We start from the raw sequence: 18,031 nt of genomic DNA, 5'->3' as shown, positions 1-18,031 counted from the left end.
TGATATATAATAAAAGAAAGATATAAATTAAATTTATTAGAATAATTAAAAATTAGTAGAATTTTAGTCATCGAATATTAATTTTTGTATAATTTAAAAGAATATACTTTTGTAAAATATTTTGATAAGAGAGAACAGAGAAATATGCATACTCGCACAAAAACACACCACGTCAATTTTTTTGGCGTCAAAATACTATCTATTGTAAGATAATACAATAATAATTATAGATGTTAAGTTAAATAATAAGCCAATTTTATGTTATATATTTTATTTTTCTAATATTATTATAATCATTGATGATGAGTTTATATTCAAAAATCTAAATTAAAATAAAATAATAATCTCCCTTTCCCCCTTTATTAAGCGAAAGACCAAAATATGAGTGAGATAGAGATTAAAATTATTGTCACGGGGAAATAAAAAAGAAATTGTACATCCAAAATCTAAAAATTACTACGCATTTAAAATTAATTTTAATGATTAGTTCTTGAGTCTTTTTAATTATTATCTCATCTTGTAAGCAACAGTTCACTATGTTAGAAATAACAATATTGACTTTCACCAAAAAAAAAAAAAAAGAAATAACAATATTGACAAACGTAACGTAATATAAATCAATATATATATGGGTTGTGAGGTCAAAGGATAATTGAGTTACGTTATGGATTTGTTCTTCTTAAAAATTCATGGGTCAAATTGGGAGGTAACCCAAGCCGGCTTGCATGTTCTCATTATTTCATTCTGTAATATTTGTTTTTTTGCATGTTCAAGGGCGCCTTATAAATTCCAACACAAACCATGCCAAAAAATATAGACTCATCATAAAAAAATACTCTTATCTTTGTTAAAAATTAATATACCAAAAACATTATTAAGCTAAGATAAAGAGGGGAAAAAATGGTAGTTCGTTCTAATAATATTAGAGCATTACCATCATTATTATTAGTTCCCATTATTGTTGTGTTATTAGTTTCCTTAGCACCATGTTCAACTTCAGCTTCAAATTCAAAGACATTCATTCATTGCCTTGTAAACCATTCAGATTCTTCTCACCCAATAAGTTCAGCAATTTTCACACCAAGAAATGCCTCATTCACTTCGGTGCTGGATTCCTACGTTAGAAACCTTCGTTTCAACACGTCGACAACAAGAAAACCATACCTCATAATCACTGCTTTGCATGTATCTCACGTGCAAGCAGCCGTTGTTTGTGGTCAAAAGCACAACCTGCAAATGAAAATTCGAAGCGGCGGGCATGACTACGAAGGAGTGTCATATGTGGCTGAAGTGCCGTTCTTCATCCTAGACATGTTCAACCTGAGATCCATAGAGGTTGACATAGAAAGTGAAACAGCTTGGGTACAGGCTGGTGCACAGTTAGGTGAGGTGTACTATAATATTGCTAAGAAGAGTAAAGGTCATGGATTCCCAGCAGGGGTTTGTCCCACAGTTGGTGTTGGAGGGCACATAAGTGGTGGTGGCTATGGCAATATGATGAGAAAATATGGTCTTTCAGTGGACAACGTTCTTGATGCACAAATAGTTGATGTTCAAGGTATACTATATTAAGTATTAACTATTGGGGAAGCTCAAGTGGAGTGGATTTTACGTGAAGTTGATAGTCGAGAGTCGTTAGATGAAAATTTAGTCAAATCAGTTAAATTATCTAACGACTCTCAATTATCAACTTTACGTAAAGTCGACTGCACCTGAGTTTTTAGCATTAACTATATTATTTAAGAGTTTAAAAGAGACTTTTTTTTTTTTGTTAATATCCATTAATTTTCTATGATTATTTTTTTTTGTTATAAATTTTAAGTCTTAAATTTTAAATTATAGTCTTCATTTTAAGGTAGGAATTTATGTATAGCTGCCTTCGTATAAAATTGATATAATTAAAAATTATTAGATGATAATTTAGTCAAATATGTCAGATTATTTAATAATTTTTTTATCTAATTTTATATTCTAACTCTAAGTTTTCAAAAAAAAAATTTATAATAAAAAATTAGCTAATATTATTCTTGATGCACAAATAGCTGATGTTGAAGGTATATTATATTATTTAATTAAGAATTAAATTAGAAAGTCAAGATTTTTTGTTCAATATTAACTAATTTTTTAATTTTAAATTTTAAATCCTGTATTCAAAATTTTATAAAAAAATCAGTTTAAAATATATAATTTTATAATAAAGAAATTGACTAATAATGTTAGCTAATTAAAAGATGATTTTTTATATTTATTTATTATTATTTAAATCTGAAGCGTTAATTATTTAGTTTAATTTAAAACCAAGTGAACTAAAAACATGCATTATTTTGCTAATTTTTTTTACTCTATATGTGTATCAAAAAAATTTACCTAATTAAATTAATCGATTTTTCTAGAAAAACTTTTTTAAATCAAGAATCAATCAACAAAATAGTAAATAAACAAAGGTTAAAAATTTGAGCTATTATTATAGAAAAAATATATTAAATAATTGAAAAATGGTTCAAATCTTTTTTTTTTTTCAAGATCTAAATGTCTTAAATTTATAGTAACAGTGATTGAACTTAATTAACAGGTAGACTACTTGATAGAGAATCAATGGGCGAAGATCTGTTTTGGGCCATTAGAGGTGGCGGTGGTGGTAGCTTTGGTGTTGTGATTGCCTACAAAATCAAGCTTGTTAAAGTCCCAGAGAAAGTAACTGTGTTCAGTGTTTATAGAACCTTAGAAGAAAATGCCACAGACATAGTTTATAATTGGCAACATGTTGCACCTACCATTGACAATGACCTCTTCATTAGGCTTATCATGGATGTGGTGAATGCAACACAAAATGGAACTAAGACTCTTAGGGCTAACTTCATAGCCTTGTACCTTGGTGACTCCAAAACCCTAATTTCTCTCTTGCATGACAAGTTTCCTCAATTGGGTTTGAAGCAACAAGATTGCATTGAAACAACTTGGCTTCAATCGGTGCTCTTTTGGACTAACATCAACATTTCAACTCCTCTTGAGGTCTTGCTTGATAGACAACCACAATCACCAGTCAACTTCTTGAAAAGGAAATCTGATTATGTGAAGAAACCAATTTCAAAAGAGGGTTTGGAAGGAATTTTCAACAAGATGATTGAGTTGGTAGATACTATACTGTATTTCAATCCTTATGGTGGAAGAATGGCTGAGATTCCATCAACAGAAACTCCTTTTCCTCATAGGGCTGGCAGATTATGGAAGGTTCAGTACCAAGCAAATTGGAAAACTCCAGGGAAAGATGTTGCTGATTACTACATTGACTTGACTAGGAAACTTCATAAGTACATGACTCCTTTTGTGTCCAACAACCCTAGAGAGGCTTTCTTCAATTACAAGGATCTTGATTTGGGAATTAACCATAATGGTAAGAACAGCTATGTGCAAGGTAGGGTTTATGGGGTTGACTATTTCAATCAAAACTTCAATAGGTTGGTTCAAATTAAGACCAAGGTTGATCCTTCCAACTTCTTTAGGAATGAACAAAGCATCCCTACCCTGCCACATTAGGGTAATCATCATTCAAAATTATATTATTATTGGGAATAAAACTGGCTATTTCATGCTAGCTAGATATTATGTTTAGATTTGAAAATTAAAGTCCATGGGAAGTTATACACAAGTTAAATAATACTGTAAAGAATTTATATCAATAAAATATAAACTATGGGTGTTATATAGGTTTTTTTTTTTCAATAGTTCCATATATCAAAGCCGCTAACTATATTCATCAAAACTGAAAACCACCAAAAATTGAAATAACTTGAAAGAGGTTATTGGATCTCATTTCTAAACCTAACCAATTCAATCGTCAAAACCTTATATGCATAATAATAACATGTTTAGTTTCATTACATATATAACGTGTTTTATCAATATAAGTTACTCTTTTTATTAAAAAAAATTAAAATCTATTTGAATACTCAAATTGATCAAATCCCAAACCACATCAGCAACAAATTATATATATGTTTTAATTCTGTGGTTTTCATTGGAATGATTGACATCAACAATTATTACAACTTACAAGAGTGATCAAGTGATGACGAGAAACATATTAAAATCAGTCATTAAAATTAGATATTAGTATAAAATACATATTAAAAATAAGTTAAATTATATATATAATTTGTATATAAATATATATAATTTAACTTATTTTTAATGTTTATTTTATATTAATGTCTGATTTTAATGACTGATTTTAATGTATATCTATTATAGTTATTTAGATTATATATATAGTAATAGTAAGTTTAAATTTAGCTGCCAATGAATAATAGTTCAAATGGCATAATCTTTCCATACTTATCTAAGAGGTTGCGAGTTCGAGTCTTCATATCTTTGGTAAAAAAAAAAAAGTTTAAATTTAGCTCGTTGATGCAAACTTAAAGGTGTAACCTAGTTATTATTAACTACTATATTATATCTCTTAATTAAGTGGCGAGGTTTTCATGTCTTTACTCTTGTGAATAAAGAATATTTCGTGATATCATGCATGTATTTCCTTGAAAAAAAAAAAAAGTTCTTTGATGCAATTTGTAAACAAAAAGAACGGGTCAATTCCACGGACACCTGCTAATGGCGGCTGATTCCCACTTTAAATGATACTGTATATTTAGCACTGTTGGCCATTACCGTGGCAATAAACTTTGCTATTAGCAACACATTAGATTTAATAATAATTAAAATTAAAATATAATGTCAATTTTAATTTTTAAGAGATTAATTATTATTAATTGTCAAATAATTATCCTACCTTTTTCTAATTCCCTTGCAATCAGATTCTAAAATCGCCACAACAAAAAATTATTTTTATTGACAAATTTTTAATAATAATAAAATAATAGTCACTATATATATATTTTATAATAATTATATATTTGTCATTATTACTGTATATTATAATAGTAATTATATATTTTTTGTAATAATTAAAAAAAATTATCGGTCATTATATAATTATTGCTAAACTTTTTTAGTAATAAAATAGGGGACCACTTTAATAAAGATAATAAAAATGTCTTTTTTTTAAAGATATTTACATGTATTATGTTATTATTGGACATTTTTATTAAACTGATTAATAATTTATTTTTTAATAAACCAGAACAAAATCGGTTTATTATAGCAATAATAATAAACCTAATTGTTTGCATTATAATTATTAGACTCGATTTGATCCGATCAAATTATACGATCTAAACCGAATATCTTTAAATTTTTTTATAAAAAGACAAATATATTCCTGATTTTTTGTTTTGTGGATATTTAAATTTCTAAAAATTTAAAAATACACTTAAATCTCTAAAAAATGGGTTTATTGTTATTATTATAAAAAAAATCGGTTTTATTCTAATTTATTAAGAAATTTAAAATAACTGATTCATTAATACGTCCAATAATAATGCAAAATGTAAACGTGTTTACAAAAAGACGTTTTAAGCGTCTTTATGGAAACATCCCTCTAATATAAGATGACTAATATCCAATTTCTAATAAATATATTAGCAATTATTTTTATTGTTGTTAAAAATAAAATAAATAAATGCTAAAATAATTTTTTTTAGTAGTGAATAATTAAATAGCTATTCCAATATTCAACCTACCACAAATTAAATGTTTTTTTTCCAGATAAAATATTGTTGGCCCAAAATTTCAGAAAGAAATTATCCCACGAATCTCACGTTATCTACCATTCTTATTAAAATTGATAGGGTCATCCGAATCACCCCTCCAATTATACACCAAACCTTTCGGCTGAATTATATTCGCACGAGTATCAAATAAATGGGCAATATCCATAAAACGATACATGTCGATGATCAGAAGAAACATCTAATAAAAGAAGCTACTTATACGTAGCCTTAAAGTATAAATACCTAAATTTTAAATAAAAAATTAAATTTTTATGTTTTAATATTTTCAAAAATAATGTATATTTTAAAATTTTACTCATTTAAATATTAAAAATAATTTAAAATAAATTAAGATTTTTATTATTATATGAACACATCAATATGACATCAAGTAAGGATTTCAACTGCTTTATTTCATTTTTCAACTTTTATAGTTAAATTTCTCGAGTCCAATTTCATAGCTTAGTTCCTTTTGCTTTGGCCCCTTTCTTATATAAGCAATCAGCATGAGTCTTCTGTTATGAGTGTGTGATGTTCAAGAATTACCCTTCAATTGGCACTAAAATCTTTTTGAATTACTTTATTTTACTCTTATGGCAATCCCTTGGATATAGTTTGCACTACTTGATGATAATTCCTGCACAAAAGTGTCAAAGTTTATAACCACATAGACTTTCCCACAGCAATGCCTTAAGCTTGTGATATATCTAATTCTGTCAGAAACTAAACATTTGGTTCTTTTCATTAATGAGATTCATTTATTTATTTCTTTTAAAGTATTCAAATTCAAGAGAGCCTCAGCCCACTCAATAACCTCCCTACACAATATAGCAAGTGAAAAGCATAACTTATATGATTTTCACTAAAAATCAAACTTATGAAAGATGAGCAAATGACCCATATGATAAATATTGGAAAAACACAAATAGTTCAACAAACGACCCTATTTAATGTCATAGATGGTTCAGTCTTAAGAAGAAAGTGACAACTTAAACCTGGTTTCACTTCAATCTTAAAAATGAGGACCAAAGGATTAAGTAGAAACTCCTTACACTCAGAAGGGCATACTAATAAAAATAATAGTGGCTAATGCAAAGGTAATAGTTACAACACACACATCAATTTTAACTGTTAAATAGTAAGTTCTTATTGCGAATATAAGAAACACTTAATATAAGATCAATTAATTTGTACTGTCCAATACAGTAGCAAATCTAACACTTTCGGTTCAGGATGGGGAGGAATTTTCCATTTTTACCCTAGATAAGCACACACTTAGCAGTAAAAACTAAATAGAATAAACAATGTATCCAGAATAAAATGAAAAAAGATACTTCAACTGCTAATAACTTGAAACTAAAAAATATAATGATATAATCTAAACACCTAGCAGTAAATATAATAACAACACAATCAAAAGGGAACTCAGCTGAGACAACAATATACAGAATTATCTCAAATATCAAATGCAGGGGGAAATGCTCTAAATGTTAACTGTGTAGTATTTCATTTATCAAAACCCATCTTATAATAAAAGGGATTGGCAAGCGTTCTTAATAGCTAAGTCTTATATGATATATTTCATACCAATACTTTTTGTATATAAGCAAGGAATGGATGGCTTACCTCTTTTCTAATCTAATAAAATTTCGTTTTTTATGAATAAATAAATTAACTTGTCCTATAAAGACAAAAATCTCTTATTAAAAGGCAGCAGTTTTGAACCATTCACTCATTTATTCATAATTAGAAATCAGTCTCACAAGAAGGATTAAAAATGTGACCTTTCTCCATACAATGGTGCAACATCGCCGATAAAACGGCCATGTATCAACAGAATATCAGAGTCCCGCAAAATTACAGCTGTTGGTTTTTTCGTGGCATTCCCACCCTCTTCTTTCCCTTATCTCTGTCCAGTTCCTTCCACACTTTGCCAAAAATTCATTCAATAGTCCCCTTGTCGACTTTCTGTACAACAATCGTCAAACACACATGCGGCATACATGGTGGACCAAAAGGAAACAAATTATGACCAAAAACATCGTTAAATAGTACAAGCACAACAAGGGTCAGCGTAAACAACCATTTAATTTAGAAGCAGCAGCTCATAGAAACACCAAACACGGGATGAAATCTATAAAAGAAAACAGAGACAACATTCATTATTAGTAGAAAACAGGAGAACACTTTTTAACAAAAATTTACGATAAATAAATCATTTAAAGCATTGAGAGATTTAGAAAACAACAAGTGAATTCAATCAATTCAAAGCTACAAACTATGTTAAATGCAATAAAGTAGAAGGCACATTACCCCAAATATTCTCTTCAAACTCATCTGACAACCATTTTGCAAGAGTTAGCACAGGACACTCACTTTCAGATTGGGAACACTAGAAACCATCACCATAATGAATTCAGCTATCAACTTATATAAACATTTGGAAAAAGAATGAAGATTTTCCCAATGCGTGCCCAAAGGACAATCATTAAGGTTTTAAAGTTATCAATGTATTGAGTTTCAAAGGATTCCACTAACAAAGATCTTAATGGGTTCCCTTAGGACACACAATAGCAAAACCTTAAAAAATTGTGATTATAATATGTTAAACCAATATAACAGTCAGAACATTAAAGCATATATATGCATAAACTGAAATAATTGATGCCAAAGAAATCAACGAATGAATATCATGGAATTCCATACTTATAGGATGAGCTCAGGCTTGGATGCTGAACAAATTAACAGAACAAAGCTAAGCAGATAATAAAGGAGGATTGCTGTTCTGAAACTTCAGCAAAACAGTACAATCAAAACAGATGATGATAACATTAAAAGAAGGTTCAAGTTGAATTCTCAGTAAATCAAACTACAATCTCAACGAAAAAAGATTTTTCAATGACAAATTATTGGTATTCAGGCAGCAGACTGTGAGACCACTTAACTGTTGAACATCAGTATTCAGATATACAATAATAAGGATATCAACCAGTATTATGAAAATCAGGAAAATTGATACTCCAACCATTCCAAAATATCTAATACTTTGGAATTTTTGGTACATTTAATATTTAATGTATTGGATACAATTCATGTCTAAATGCATTGAGTAATCAATGAACCAAAATTCCAAAGTGATAGATATTTTGGAGCGGAGGGAATATGTGAATACAGAAAACCTAAATTTACAGGAATAATCTATCACACCAGTTCAATACCCTAAATCTTAGATAAAACAGAGTAATGTAGTCTTACCTTTTCGATGAAATGCAGAGACTTCCGAAACCATTCCCTCAAAATGAGGGAAGCCATGCAATCCCATTACATTGATATTTTTTATAAAAGATGAAATAATATTAATAAAAGATAGATAAAAAAATCAATAAAGATAAAAGAATAAAAATAAAAATTCGAACACAAGTCACAGCTACAGAAAAAAAGGTTTTAATTAAGACAAAAAAGGGTTAACCCTTGAAGGTCTTCATTTTTACAAACTCAATTCCTACAACATCCAACAAATCCAGTCAATAAACTAATCTACAACAGAGTGAGTTCTTGTGGGTTTTCCATAGATTGTTTGAGAATAAGCTCAACTCTCCTCTTCTTATCATCCCTCTCGTCTTCTCTACCAGCCAAGGCCGCTGTTCGTGAAGCATCCTTCTTCTGATTCCTCATATCCAAGGACTCGTGGATAAGCTTTTTTCCAGCCCTGAACTTGAAATAAACAGTAGGTCTCACAGCTGGAAGAACTGTTCTCCCTTGCATCCCATCATCTTCGCACAAAACACCACTACTCCTCATCATCTCAATTGCAGGAGCAAATGCCTCCAACACAGAAACATGATTTGCAATCATATCAACATCATCAGAAAGCTTCCCCGGCAAGGGAACTGGAGAAACATCTTTGTTATCCACAGGAGCCTTAAGGTAAGGGTTCTTATCACCCCCTTCACCTTCTCCTTGTCTAAGTGAAGCACCACCACCACTCGGCACAACCACATTCGAAGTCGTATTGCGTGTTTCTACTGAACCACTACACAACAACAACCTCTTCTGCAAGCTCAACAACGACCTCTCAGCCTTTCTACGTTGCCTGGCCTGTTCAACCTTGTCTTCCCGGGGATCACAAGTCCTCTCATCCCACATAGGCGTGTGAATATAAGTGTGAGGGTCCGGCAATGCCGGCAACCAAGGCGGTATATGCTTAGAAGGTGGTGCCTCCCCCATTTGCAAGAAACTAGGGATAACTTTCCGCTGCCGAATCACTGGAAAATTCGGTATTGGCTGAGCAAAAGGAACCTCATCACCGCAATTCACAAACCTCATAAGATCCCTAACAGTTCCTGAACCTAAAAGGCATTGACTTTGACCAGAACCTATGAAACCCTTGACCTGTTCTAAATCCTCTAACCCTAGAATCAAATCAAAGACACTACATTGCGATCTACCAGCAAGGTTAGCATAAAATTCAGCAATTTTCCCCAAGTCAATAAGGTACCTAATTGTGACATCGGAAAGTGCTTCGATGGCGGAATTCTTGACGCCATTAAACCCTGCAGATTCGCAAATCTGTGCCACGGCTATTTGAGAAACCGCACGCCCAAACTCGTCAGATGAAGCTCTTCCTCCAACTCCTCCATGGTCGATGGTCCGTCGATTAGGGTTTCCTAATTTTACACTTTCTAATGTAGGATTGCAACACTGAAGAGAATAAAACATTGTTTGGTGTGAAGATTGATGAAGTTATGGGGTGAGAAAGGTCAGAACAATTAATCAATAACCAAGTTATCAACATTCAACAATTAATCAATAACCAGCATCCAGCAATAAACTGAACAATAAAATGAACCATTAAACAGCAACCAGCAACAGCAAGGCAGCAAGCAGGACATTTCCAATATAATGAACCATTAAACAACAATAAAATGAACCATTAAACAGCAACCAGCAACAGCAAGGCAGCAAGCAGGACATTTCCAATATAATGAACCATTAAACAACAATAAAATGAACCATTAAACAGCAAGCCACTGAGCCAGCAACAGCAAGTAGCAACAAATCAACAATGCATTTGTCTGTAAGTATTAACGTGGAAAAAAAAGGCTATAAATCAACAAAACTTAGCAACAAATCAACAAATCAACAGCAAGTAGCAACAAATCAACACTAATGAACAGAATTACCAGTAAACACTAAACAGCAAATAGTCAACATTACCTGAATCGGTGGCTCGGGCTCCATATTGACTTGGGAGGAAGGCTGAGTGGGAGACTGGGAGCTGCCGTGCTGGGTTGAACTGATGGGTTAGGGTGGTGGCGTCTCAACGGCGGCGGCGTGGTGCTGTGCTGCCGTGTCGAGTCGGTCGGTGGTGGCTTCGTGTTGGCCTGATGTGCGACGGGCCGAAGGCTTCGCGGTGGTGGGTGGCTGGGTGCGCAGGTCGGCAGGTCGGCAGGTGTGGCTGGGTGCGCAGGTCGGCAGGTGTGGAGATTTGGAGAAGAGGGAGCGATGAGTACTGACAAGGTTAGGGATTGGGGATTTGGGGGTTAGGGTAGACGCTCACACTCGCGCAGTTTCGTTTGGGAGGTGGGGGTCTGGGTCGCGCAGTTTCGTTTGGAGGGTGGGGGTCTTGGGGGGTGGGGTCGCGCGTGTTTCTTACTCTCTTAGTTTCAGCTACTACTCACTCCTTCAGCTCATTTCTTTTTCATGCATTTCAATTCCCCGTCTCACGTTTCGAATGAAACTATTTCAATTGTGTCTGCATCTTTATTACTAGCAAAGAAGAAAGAAGAAAGTATATCATAGCATCAACACCAACCACAACCACAACGTTCTCTAAAATGCATCAATGCAATCACAACCGTTGATTCTTCTTCTTTCAAAATCTTGATCTACTTTTTCAGTCAACAACGACGACGGCGAGAACGTTATAAACGACGACGTTTTAGGGGTTTGTGGTGAACGGAGACAATGGTGGAGACGTTGGAGGTGCAAAGCGACGAGCAGAGGTCGCTGCTGTCGCCGGATTCGAACAATGGCGACCGTTCATGGCGGTTGAACTTCGAAGGGTTTCAGATGTCGTCGCCGCACGCCGACAAGCAAGTGAAACCCTCACGTGGAATCCATGACTGCTACGGTGTTCTAGGTACAACACAAATTATAAAATCGAAATGGAAAAAAAAAAAAAAGAGAAGGAACAAATGAAGAAATAAGATGAAGATAAATTGAGTAATGATTCTAATTAGTACCTTAATTTGTAAGTGATTCAAATTAGTACCTCACATCGCTACTTGTCAGATCCTAATTTGATCGGAACTTTACTAGTTTGAGGGCGAATTTGAGGATTTACTGACAAATATAAAAATTTTGTTATAACCTTTTTGGATTTTCTTTCGGTATTGGTTTTGTAGTATATTTTTTTGGAATCTGCTTTTTGTTATGATATGGTGTGGTTAATTTATTTATTGTGAGTGGGAATCTGGAATTTGCTTTCTACGAATGGTTGTAGTCAATTGCGAGCTTGTGCTTCTAGAGTTTTTGCTGTTTCTGTGTGTACGAGAAGGATTTAAGCTCCCTGTTTTATATTCTTTTGTATTCTCTTTTGCTATAAGAGTATACTGATACTATTTAGGGTTAGTTTTTCTCTTTCCGATGGTGGATTTCGTTCAAGGTGAAATTTCAGAGTTTGTCGTAGCATTTATGTTTGTTTGGCCTGGTTTGATAGTATTTATTGGAATTTTGTGTTTTGGCTTAAGGGTCTGGGACTCTGGGTATAAAGTGAAGGTCCTTGTGGAGATTTGGGTGTTTTGGGGTTCTTTCCGTTTGCACAATATGTTAGTAGCTTTCGGTGATTGGATTGTACACTTTCATGCTCCATGTTTTTAACTTGAAGAAGTTGCATGAAATGAAACTGGTGTATTAGGTTTTGATTTGGATTTTGGATCTTTGCCTTGTGTCTTTAAATGGAGTTTTGTTGCTTCTGTGATTCCTGCAGATTTATGGAAGGCTTTGCTTTTCAAGTTTACAATCTGTCTGCTTGTTTTCATATGACTTGCTTACTGTGTTGTCTGGTTTATGGAGACTTTTTTCTTATTATTTTTGTGGTCCTTTAAATCAAGTTTATTTGTACTTGAGCTTTGAGTGTGCTACTGAATTTTCTTCATCCATGAATTCTTATGTGAGGATTTCTTTCTGAGAGGAGGTTAATTATATTTCTAACAAGTTTATTTTGAATGATGGTATCTGTATCGAACTCTTACCTACTGAAATTTGAAATGATATTTCTAAAAGTATTCATTCCTCAGGGCAAGAAGATGACATTGCTGAGTACTATCAGCAACAGGTTGAAGTGCTAGAGGGCTTTAATGAAATGGATGCCTTGGCAGAACGTGGTTTTATTCCTGGGATGTCAAAGGTCTATATTTCATTCTGCTTTCTATGTTTCCAGCTGAGTTTTCCAAACAAATTGATGTCCATATAATTGACTAGAGTAAAAAGTGGTTATATAAATAAGCCACTATTGAAATATATTTTAACGTTCCAAATACATCAGTGCCTTTGGCTGAATATCCAATTTTGTGTACAGGAGGAGCAGGAAAAGCTAGCAAGAAGCGAGACGTTTGCCATCAGACTATCAAATGTAGCAAACATGGTTCTCTTTATTGCTAAAGTCTATGCATCAATCAGAAGTGGTTCCTTGGCCATCATTGCATCCACTTTGGACTCGCTTCTTGATCTCCTGTCTGGATTCATACTCTGGTTTACTGCATTTTCCATGCAAACACCGAACCCATATCAGTACCCTATAGGAAAAAAGAGAATGCAACCTTTGGTTAGTTCTCCTAATTTATATTCTTTTTGAGAATGTCTGAATATCAACTTATGTTCTTGCCTGTCATACAAAGAGTTGGTATTTTTCTGTTTCCCTATCTTCTTGGCTCTTGGGATTTATTTTATAATTACAATATAGTTTGGTTCTGTTGTGTAATTGTGTAATGCGTACATATGTTCCATGGATAAAGCATAAAAGAAAATTTCATCGATAATTCTCTAACGGATAATCATGTTTTCATCTTGCCACTAAATATTGAATTGAAAACTGGTTGCAGGGGATTCTTGTTTTTGCCTCTGTTATGGCAACACTAGGATTGCAAATTATTTTGGAGTCAATGCGGACACTAATTATCAGATGTAAGTTGATTATTGGTTATGAAGTTGACATGCAAACGGATAACAATATATCGTGTTTCTCTAATCTAATCCATTGCATAATAACAACTCCAGGAAAATGCATTCAGCTTGACCAGAGAACAAGAGCAGTGGATTGTTGGTATTATGCTTTCAGTGACGTTGGTCAAATTCCTCCTAATGATCTATTGCCGCTCCTTTACTAATGAGATTGTCAAAACCTATGCCCAAGATCACTTTTTTGATGTGATCACAAATGTCATTGGTCTCATTGCTGCACTTTTGGCAAATTATGTCGATGATTGGATGGATCCTGTTGGTGCTATCATTGTAAGTGAATATTCCGCCTTTGTTTATTTTATTGGTTTGAACTGTTATTTTGTTAGCCATAGAAAAGGACACACAAGTCTTCTGCCAAACTCTCCATGAATTTATGTTAAGTTCTGATTCATACCTAGGAGTAAAAGCTAATGAACCAAAAATATACAAAAATGATATTTTTATTCCTCACATTCATTGACAACAGTGACCATCTCTGCATTAGCTTCTGCTGTCCTCCTGTATTTTTGCAATTTATTCCTTTTTACGGAAATCAATATCCTGTGCAAAAGGGACCTGGTTAGACGACTGCAACTGTCAAATTAGCCTCGTAATTTCTGTAGTCTCTCTTCCATGAATTATTGCATGTTATGATGGTTTGATGCATAAAGCATACCTTTTATATCATACTCTGACTTCTAAGATTTAAAGAACAATCATTAGTCCTTTTGAGCAGTACCATATTGTGATGGAAGCGATGTCATATTATCACTATTTATGTTTACTTGCCAGCCTATATAATAGCTTGTAACATATAACTTTCAATTGCCTTACTTATGGTTATGGCTGACTCTTCTACTACAGCTGGCTTTGTACACTATCCGCACATGGTCATTGACAGTGCTGGAAAACGTGAATTCCCTGGTTGGAAGATCAGCTGCTCCAGAGTATCTTCAGAAACTAACATACCTCTGCTGGAACCACCACAAGGCCGTGCGGCACATTGACACTGTGCGTGCTTACACTTTTGGGTCTCACTACTTTGTTGAGGTTGATATTGTCCTGCCTTCTGATATGCCCTTGCAAGAGGCTCATGACATTGGGGAATCGCTGCAAGAAAAGCTTGAGTTTTTGCCTGAGATTGAACGCGCCTTTGTTCATCTTGATTATGAGTACAGTCACAAACCTGAGCATGCCCAATCCCATTGATAGCAGCAATTAGGAAATGCAATGCCTTGCCATCAATTGTAAATGTGAACCATTTCACTTGGATTCAACTCTAAAGTTGCTAATCTTTCCACATAACCCTGTCATGCACATAAGTTCTTAAATCTCAACTTGGTAATAATATGCCCCAAGTGTATGTCATGATAGGAAAATCATGCAGAGATCCTTGAACATCCCAGAGTACTATAGTAGCTGAAATAGAATCCTTGCTTCTACCTCTATTCAGGTACAGTATCACCTTTGTTTTGTATCTCAATATAGGGTGCTGGTTAAAATGTGCAAATATAATGTTTTCCTTGGACCAGTTTCATGATTTAACTATAGGATGTGCTATTTTCCAATTGTCACAAATCGTTTACCAAAAAATATAATAATCAACTTCAAACGTGAATTAGAATTACTGTTTACTAATTCATACCAGGCTCCATATCTATTTCACAGCTAGGACAGGTAACTAAAACATTAATAAATCCATAGTTCAGATTCCTGGAAAATAATTGAGACTAACTAAAATACACACAACCGTTGAATTGTTCTACCCAAGACTCTAATTGCTAAATTTAAAGGGATTGGTACAAAAATTAAGCAAGAAATAGTTACATCTTCAACTAAACACCATTTGAAAATAGATGAAATTGGATAAAAGAAGGAACCGTTACTTACCTACCAACGATCTAATCCAATTGGACCATTCGTTTGCACTGAATTCAAAAATAAAGAGTTGAAATTTGAACCAAAAATCAACCATAGAAATTAGGAAATTCCTATTCATATGAGAATAAAAAACACTTGGCAACTACGAAAGTTTAAATATTCCAGCCTATCTATGTAAGCAACCAACGGAATTTTATGTAAAACCCCGTAATATATGAATAGATAAACCTCCCAAAAAAAACTAAATAAAAATTAAAAAACAAGAATTCAGGTATTCCGGGATTGATGAAGCGTTTTGCACATTACGCTGAAATGTTAATTTAACCAAAAGACTTTGGAATTTTCAGCTGAATGCAAAAGTTGAATACGCTAATTAAACCCAAAAATACTGGCATAACATAAGATATAAAATCAGCATATTCTAAATTGAAATAGTCTCTTTTCTTCCAAAAAATTCAAAAAGTTGAAATCGAAAAGAAGAAAGACAAAGAGGAACCTGCAACAAAAATTGGAGCTTGGCTACAAGACATAAGTAAATTCATAAGCAAGGGGATCTCATGATAATTTCAGCCAAATCTCCTCTGTTCTCGCTTGCATTGCTCACCACACGAGAATTGTGAGCCATAGAAAGCTCTATTCAGGCATCGAAAGGTAACTTCATAGTCTGGAGAAACTTAAAATACAGTAGAAGAAATTTTAATTATCACTTTTCAATGTTGATAGGATGGACGGTGCAACGAAGCTGGACAAGAAAGAGAACCATGTCATGTCCTCAAAAGAAAAGGGTCCAGTTACGAGCTCACTAAGGACCCCACTTTCAGATGTCCAGTCCAATACAAGAAGTAATATTCCAGGTAAATTTACAAACAACTTATTGAAACCAGATAGCTTGCTATTCAGTTTCCACACTCATTTTGTATCTTTCTTAAATGAGTCGTCTATAGATGTATGGTTAAATTACAATAAAAGGATAAGGATTTTATGGCTTTGGTTTATAATTGGAGTGAAAAGGGATCTTCACATTGTCAAAACGGTTTATACTATCTACTCTTAACTTCCACTTATTAATTACGCAGGTGACGAAAGGTGTTGTAGTTTCAAGAATAAGAGGAAGGTGAATGAACTATGTAGCAACGAATGGTTAAGCTTCACAAACAGAAAATGTTTCGATTCTTTAGCTAATGAAATAACTCAACAGAAAGAAACAAGTGACATTCCACGCTTAGGTAAGAACCATATAAATTCATATAAGTGTAGAAATACTTTTTATCAACCAAATAAATCTTTCCATCATAGAAGGTTTCAAGAACATTTTGCATATTAGCAAGTTGTTGGGGTCAATAGTTTTTGGCTAATATAAGTCTAATTATAGCTACCTAATACAAAAAATACAGGATTGGTACCACCTATTCAAAGAATTGCTGAAGAGCAACCACGCAGATTTTTGGATAACAGCTTTACCAGTGGTTTTAGAACAACTAATGTTGCAAAAACTATAGACATAAATGGAAAACCCAGCATTCAGACAACAGAGGACACGCTGTTCTTGGGGTCTAATGTGTTGTCACAGGTGACTTTATCAAGAGGTAATTATCATAAACAAAAAATTCGAACCAGAAGAGTTTTGTGATTATGTATATTAGACTGTGAAGTGTTATTTTGATATTAGATGACTCAAAGCATGCTAGGATGAAAAGAGCAGCCAAGATAGCTAAGAAAAGGAAGTGTGTGGGTGTTGCTTCCCAACAAGGTAAACATACCATACTCTGTAGTAGAGTATTCAAAGAAATTTCCTTCTTTCCAAGCAAGAGCATCAAAATATGTTGCATCGACTGATAGCCATGATTATAGTTAGTTAATGAACAAAAAAATTATTGATATCATAGGTTATCCATGTGACTCATAAAAAATTTTTCGTACAGAAGTTACTATTTCATTAATTGACATCCTAATTCATAACTAATTTTTCAGCTTGTAGTAGAGATAATACAATTTATGATAACAATGAATTGGGACTACAAAGGCATCCAGCCTATTAGGTTAAAGGATCTTTATATATATAAGCAACTATTGGTTGCTGATACATCTATTACTCATTGGAAACCATTAGGTGTTTTGGTTTTGTAATGGCCATAGAAAAATTATGCAATGTGTTAAAAAGAAAACATATTCTTGGATTCTGAATAACAATATAAATAGTGACCTTCTTAGTATATGTAAGAATAGTAAGATAGCTTCGATTATAGGAGAAGTTAGTTAGC

The 18,031-nt window shown here is 33.2% G+C and overlaps 3 protein-coding genes across 3 annotated transcripts; 2 read left to right on the top strand and 1 right to left on the bottom strand.

Annotated features, from left to right (window-relative positions):
* The first annotated feature begins 708 nt into the window (after positions 1-708).
* LOC112741519 (berberine bridge enzyme-like 8) lies at positions 709-3,703 on the top strand. Its single transcript, XM_025790533.3, has 2 exons — positions 709-1,558; positions 2,573-3,703. Exons 1-2 carry the CDS (start codon positions 901-903, stop codon positions 3,535-3,537), a joined length of 1,623 nt encoding a protein of 540 aa, XP_025646318.1. The 5' UTR covers positions 709-900; the 3' UTR covers positions 3,538-3,703.
* A 3,680-nt stretch (positions 3,704-7,383) lies between these two features.
* Positions 7,384-11,084, bottom strand: LOC112741516 (transcription initiation factor TFIID subunit 8). Its single transcript, XM_025790529.3, has 4 exons — positions 10,884-11,084; positions 7,980-10,367; positions 7,750-7,800; positions 7,384-7,634 (listed from the first exon to the last, which is right to left on the bottom strand). The coding sequence occupies exons 1-2, from the start codon at positions 10,905-10,907 to the stop codon at positions 9,204-9,206; spliced, it is 1,188 nt and encodes a 395-aa protein (XP_025646314.1). The 5' UTR covers positions 10,908-11,084; the 3' UTR covers positions 7,384-7,634; positions 7,750-7,800; positions 7,980-9,203.
* Positions 11,085-11,633: 549 nt separating this feature from the next.
* LOC112741518 (metal tolerance protein 11) lies at positions 11,634-15,420 on the top strand. Its single transcript, XM_025790532.3, has 6 exons — positions 11,634-11,808; positions 12,968-13,077; positions 13,249-13,494; positions 13,772-13,876; positions 13,947-14,180; positions 14,754-15,420. The coding sequence occupies exons 1-6, from the start codon at positions 11,634-11,636 to the stop codon at positions 15,096-15,098; spliced, it is 1,215 nt and encodes a 404-aa protein (XP_025646317.1). The 3' UTR covers positions 15,099-15,420.
* The last annotated feature ends 2,611 nt before the right edge of the window (positions 15,421-18,031 follow it).

This window comes from Arachis hypogaea, chromosome 14, assembly GCF_003086295.3.
Source record: "Arachis hypogaea cultivar Tifrunner chromosome 14, arahy.Tifrunner.gnm2.J5K5, whole genome shotgun sequence".
Taxonomy (NCBI): domain Eukaryota; kingdom Viridiplantae; phylum Streptophyta; class Magnoliopsida; order Fabales; family Fabaceae; genus Arachis; species Arachis hypogaea.
The sequence above is the reverse complement of the archived record's forward strand: the minus strand, read 5'-3'. Positions and strand labels throughout refer to the sequence as shown.

Bases quoted from the DNA above. Each gene is read 5' to 3' on its own strand.
- LOC112741519 (XM_025790533.3), top strand. From the start codon at position 901: ATGGTAGTTCGTTCTAATAATATTAGAGCATTACCATCATTATTATTA. The intron at 1,559-2,572 runs GTATACTATATT...CTTAATTAACAG, and splicing joins ACAAATAGTTGATGTTCAAG to GTAGACTACTTGATAGAGAA.
- LOC112741516 (XM_025790529.3), bottom strand. From the start codon at position 10,907: ATGGAGCCCGAGCCACCGATTCAG. The intron at 10,368-10,883 runs GTAATGTTGACT...TATTCTCTTCAG, and splicing joins AGCCCGAGCCACCGATTCAG to TGTTGCAATCCTACATTAGA.
- LOC112741518 (XM_025790532.3), top strand. From the start codon at position 11,634: ATGGTGGAGACGTTGGAGGTGCAAAGCGACGAGCAGAGGTCGCTGCTG. The intron at 11,809-12,967 runs GTACAACACAAA...TTCATTCCTCAG, and splicing joins TGACTGCTACGGTGTTCTAG to GGCAAGAAGATGACATTGCT. The intron at 14,181-14,753 runs GTAAGTGAATAT...CTTCTACTACAG, and splicing joins ATCCTGTTGGTGCTATCATT to CTGGCTTTGTACACTATCCG.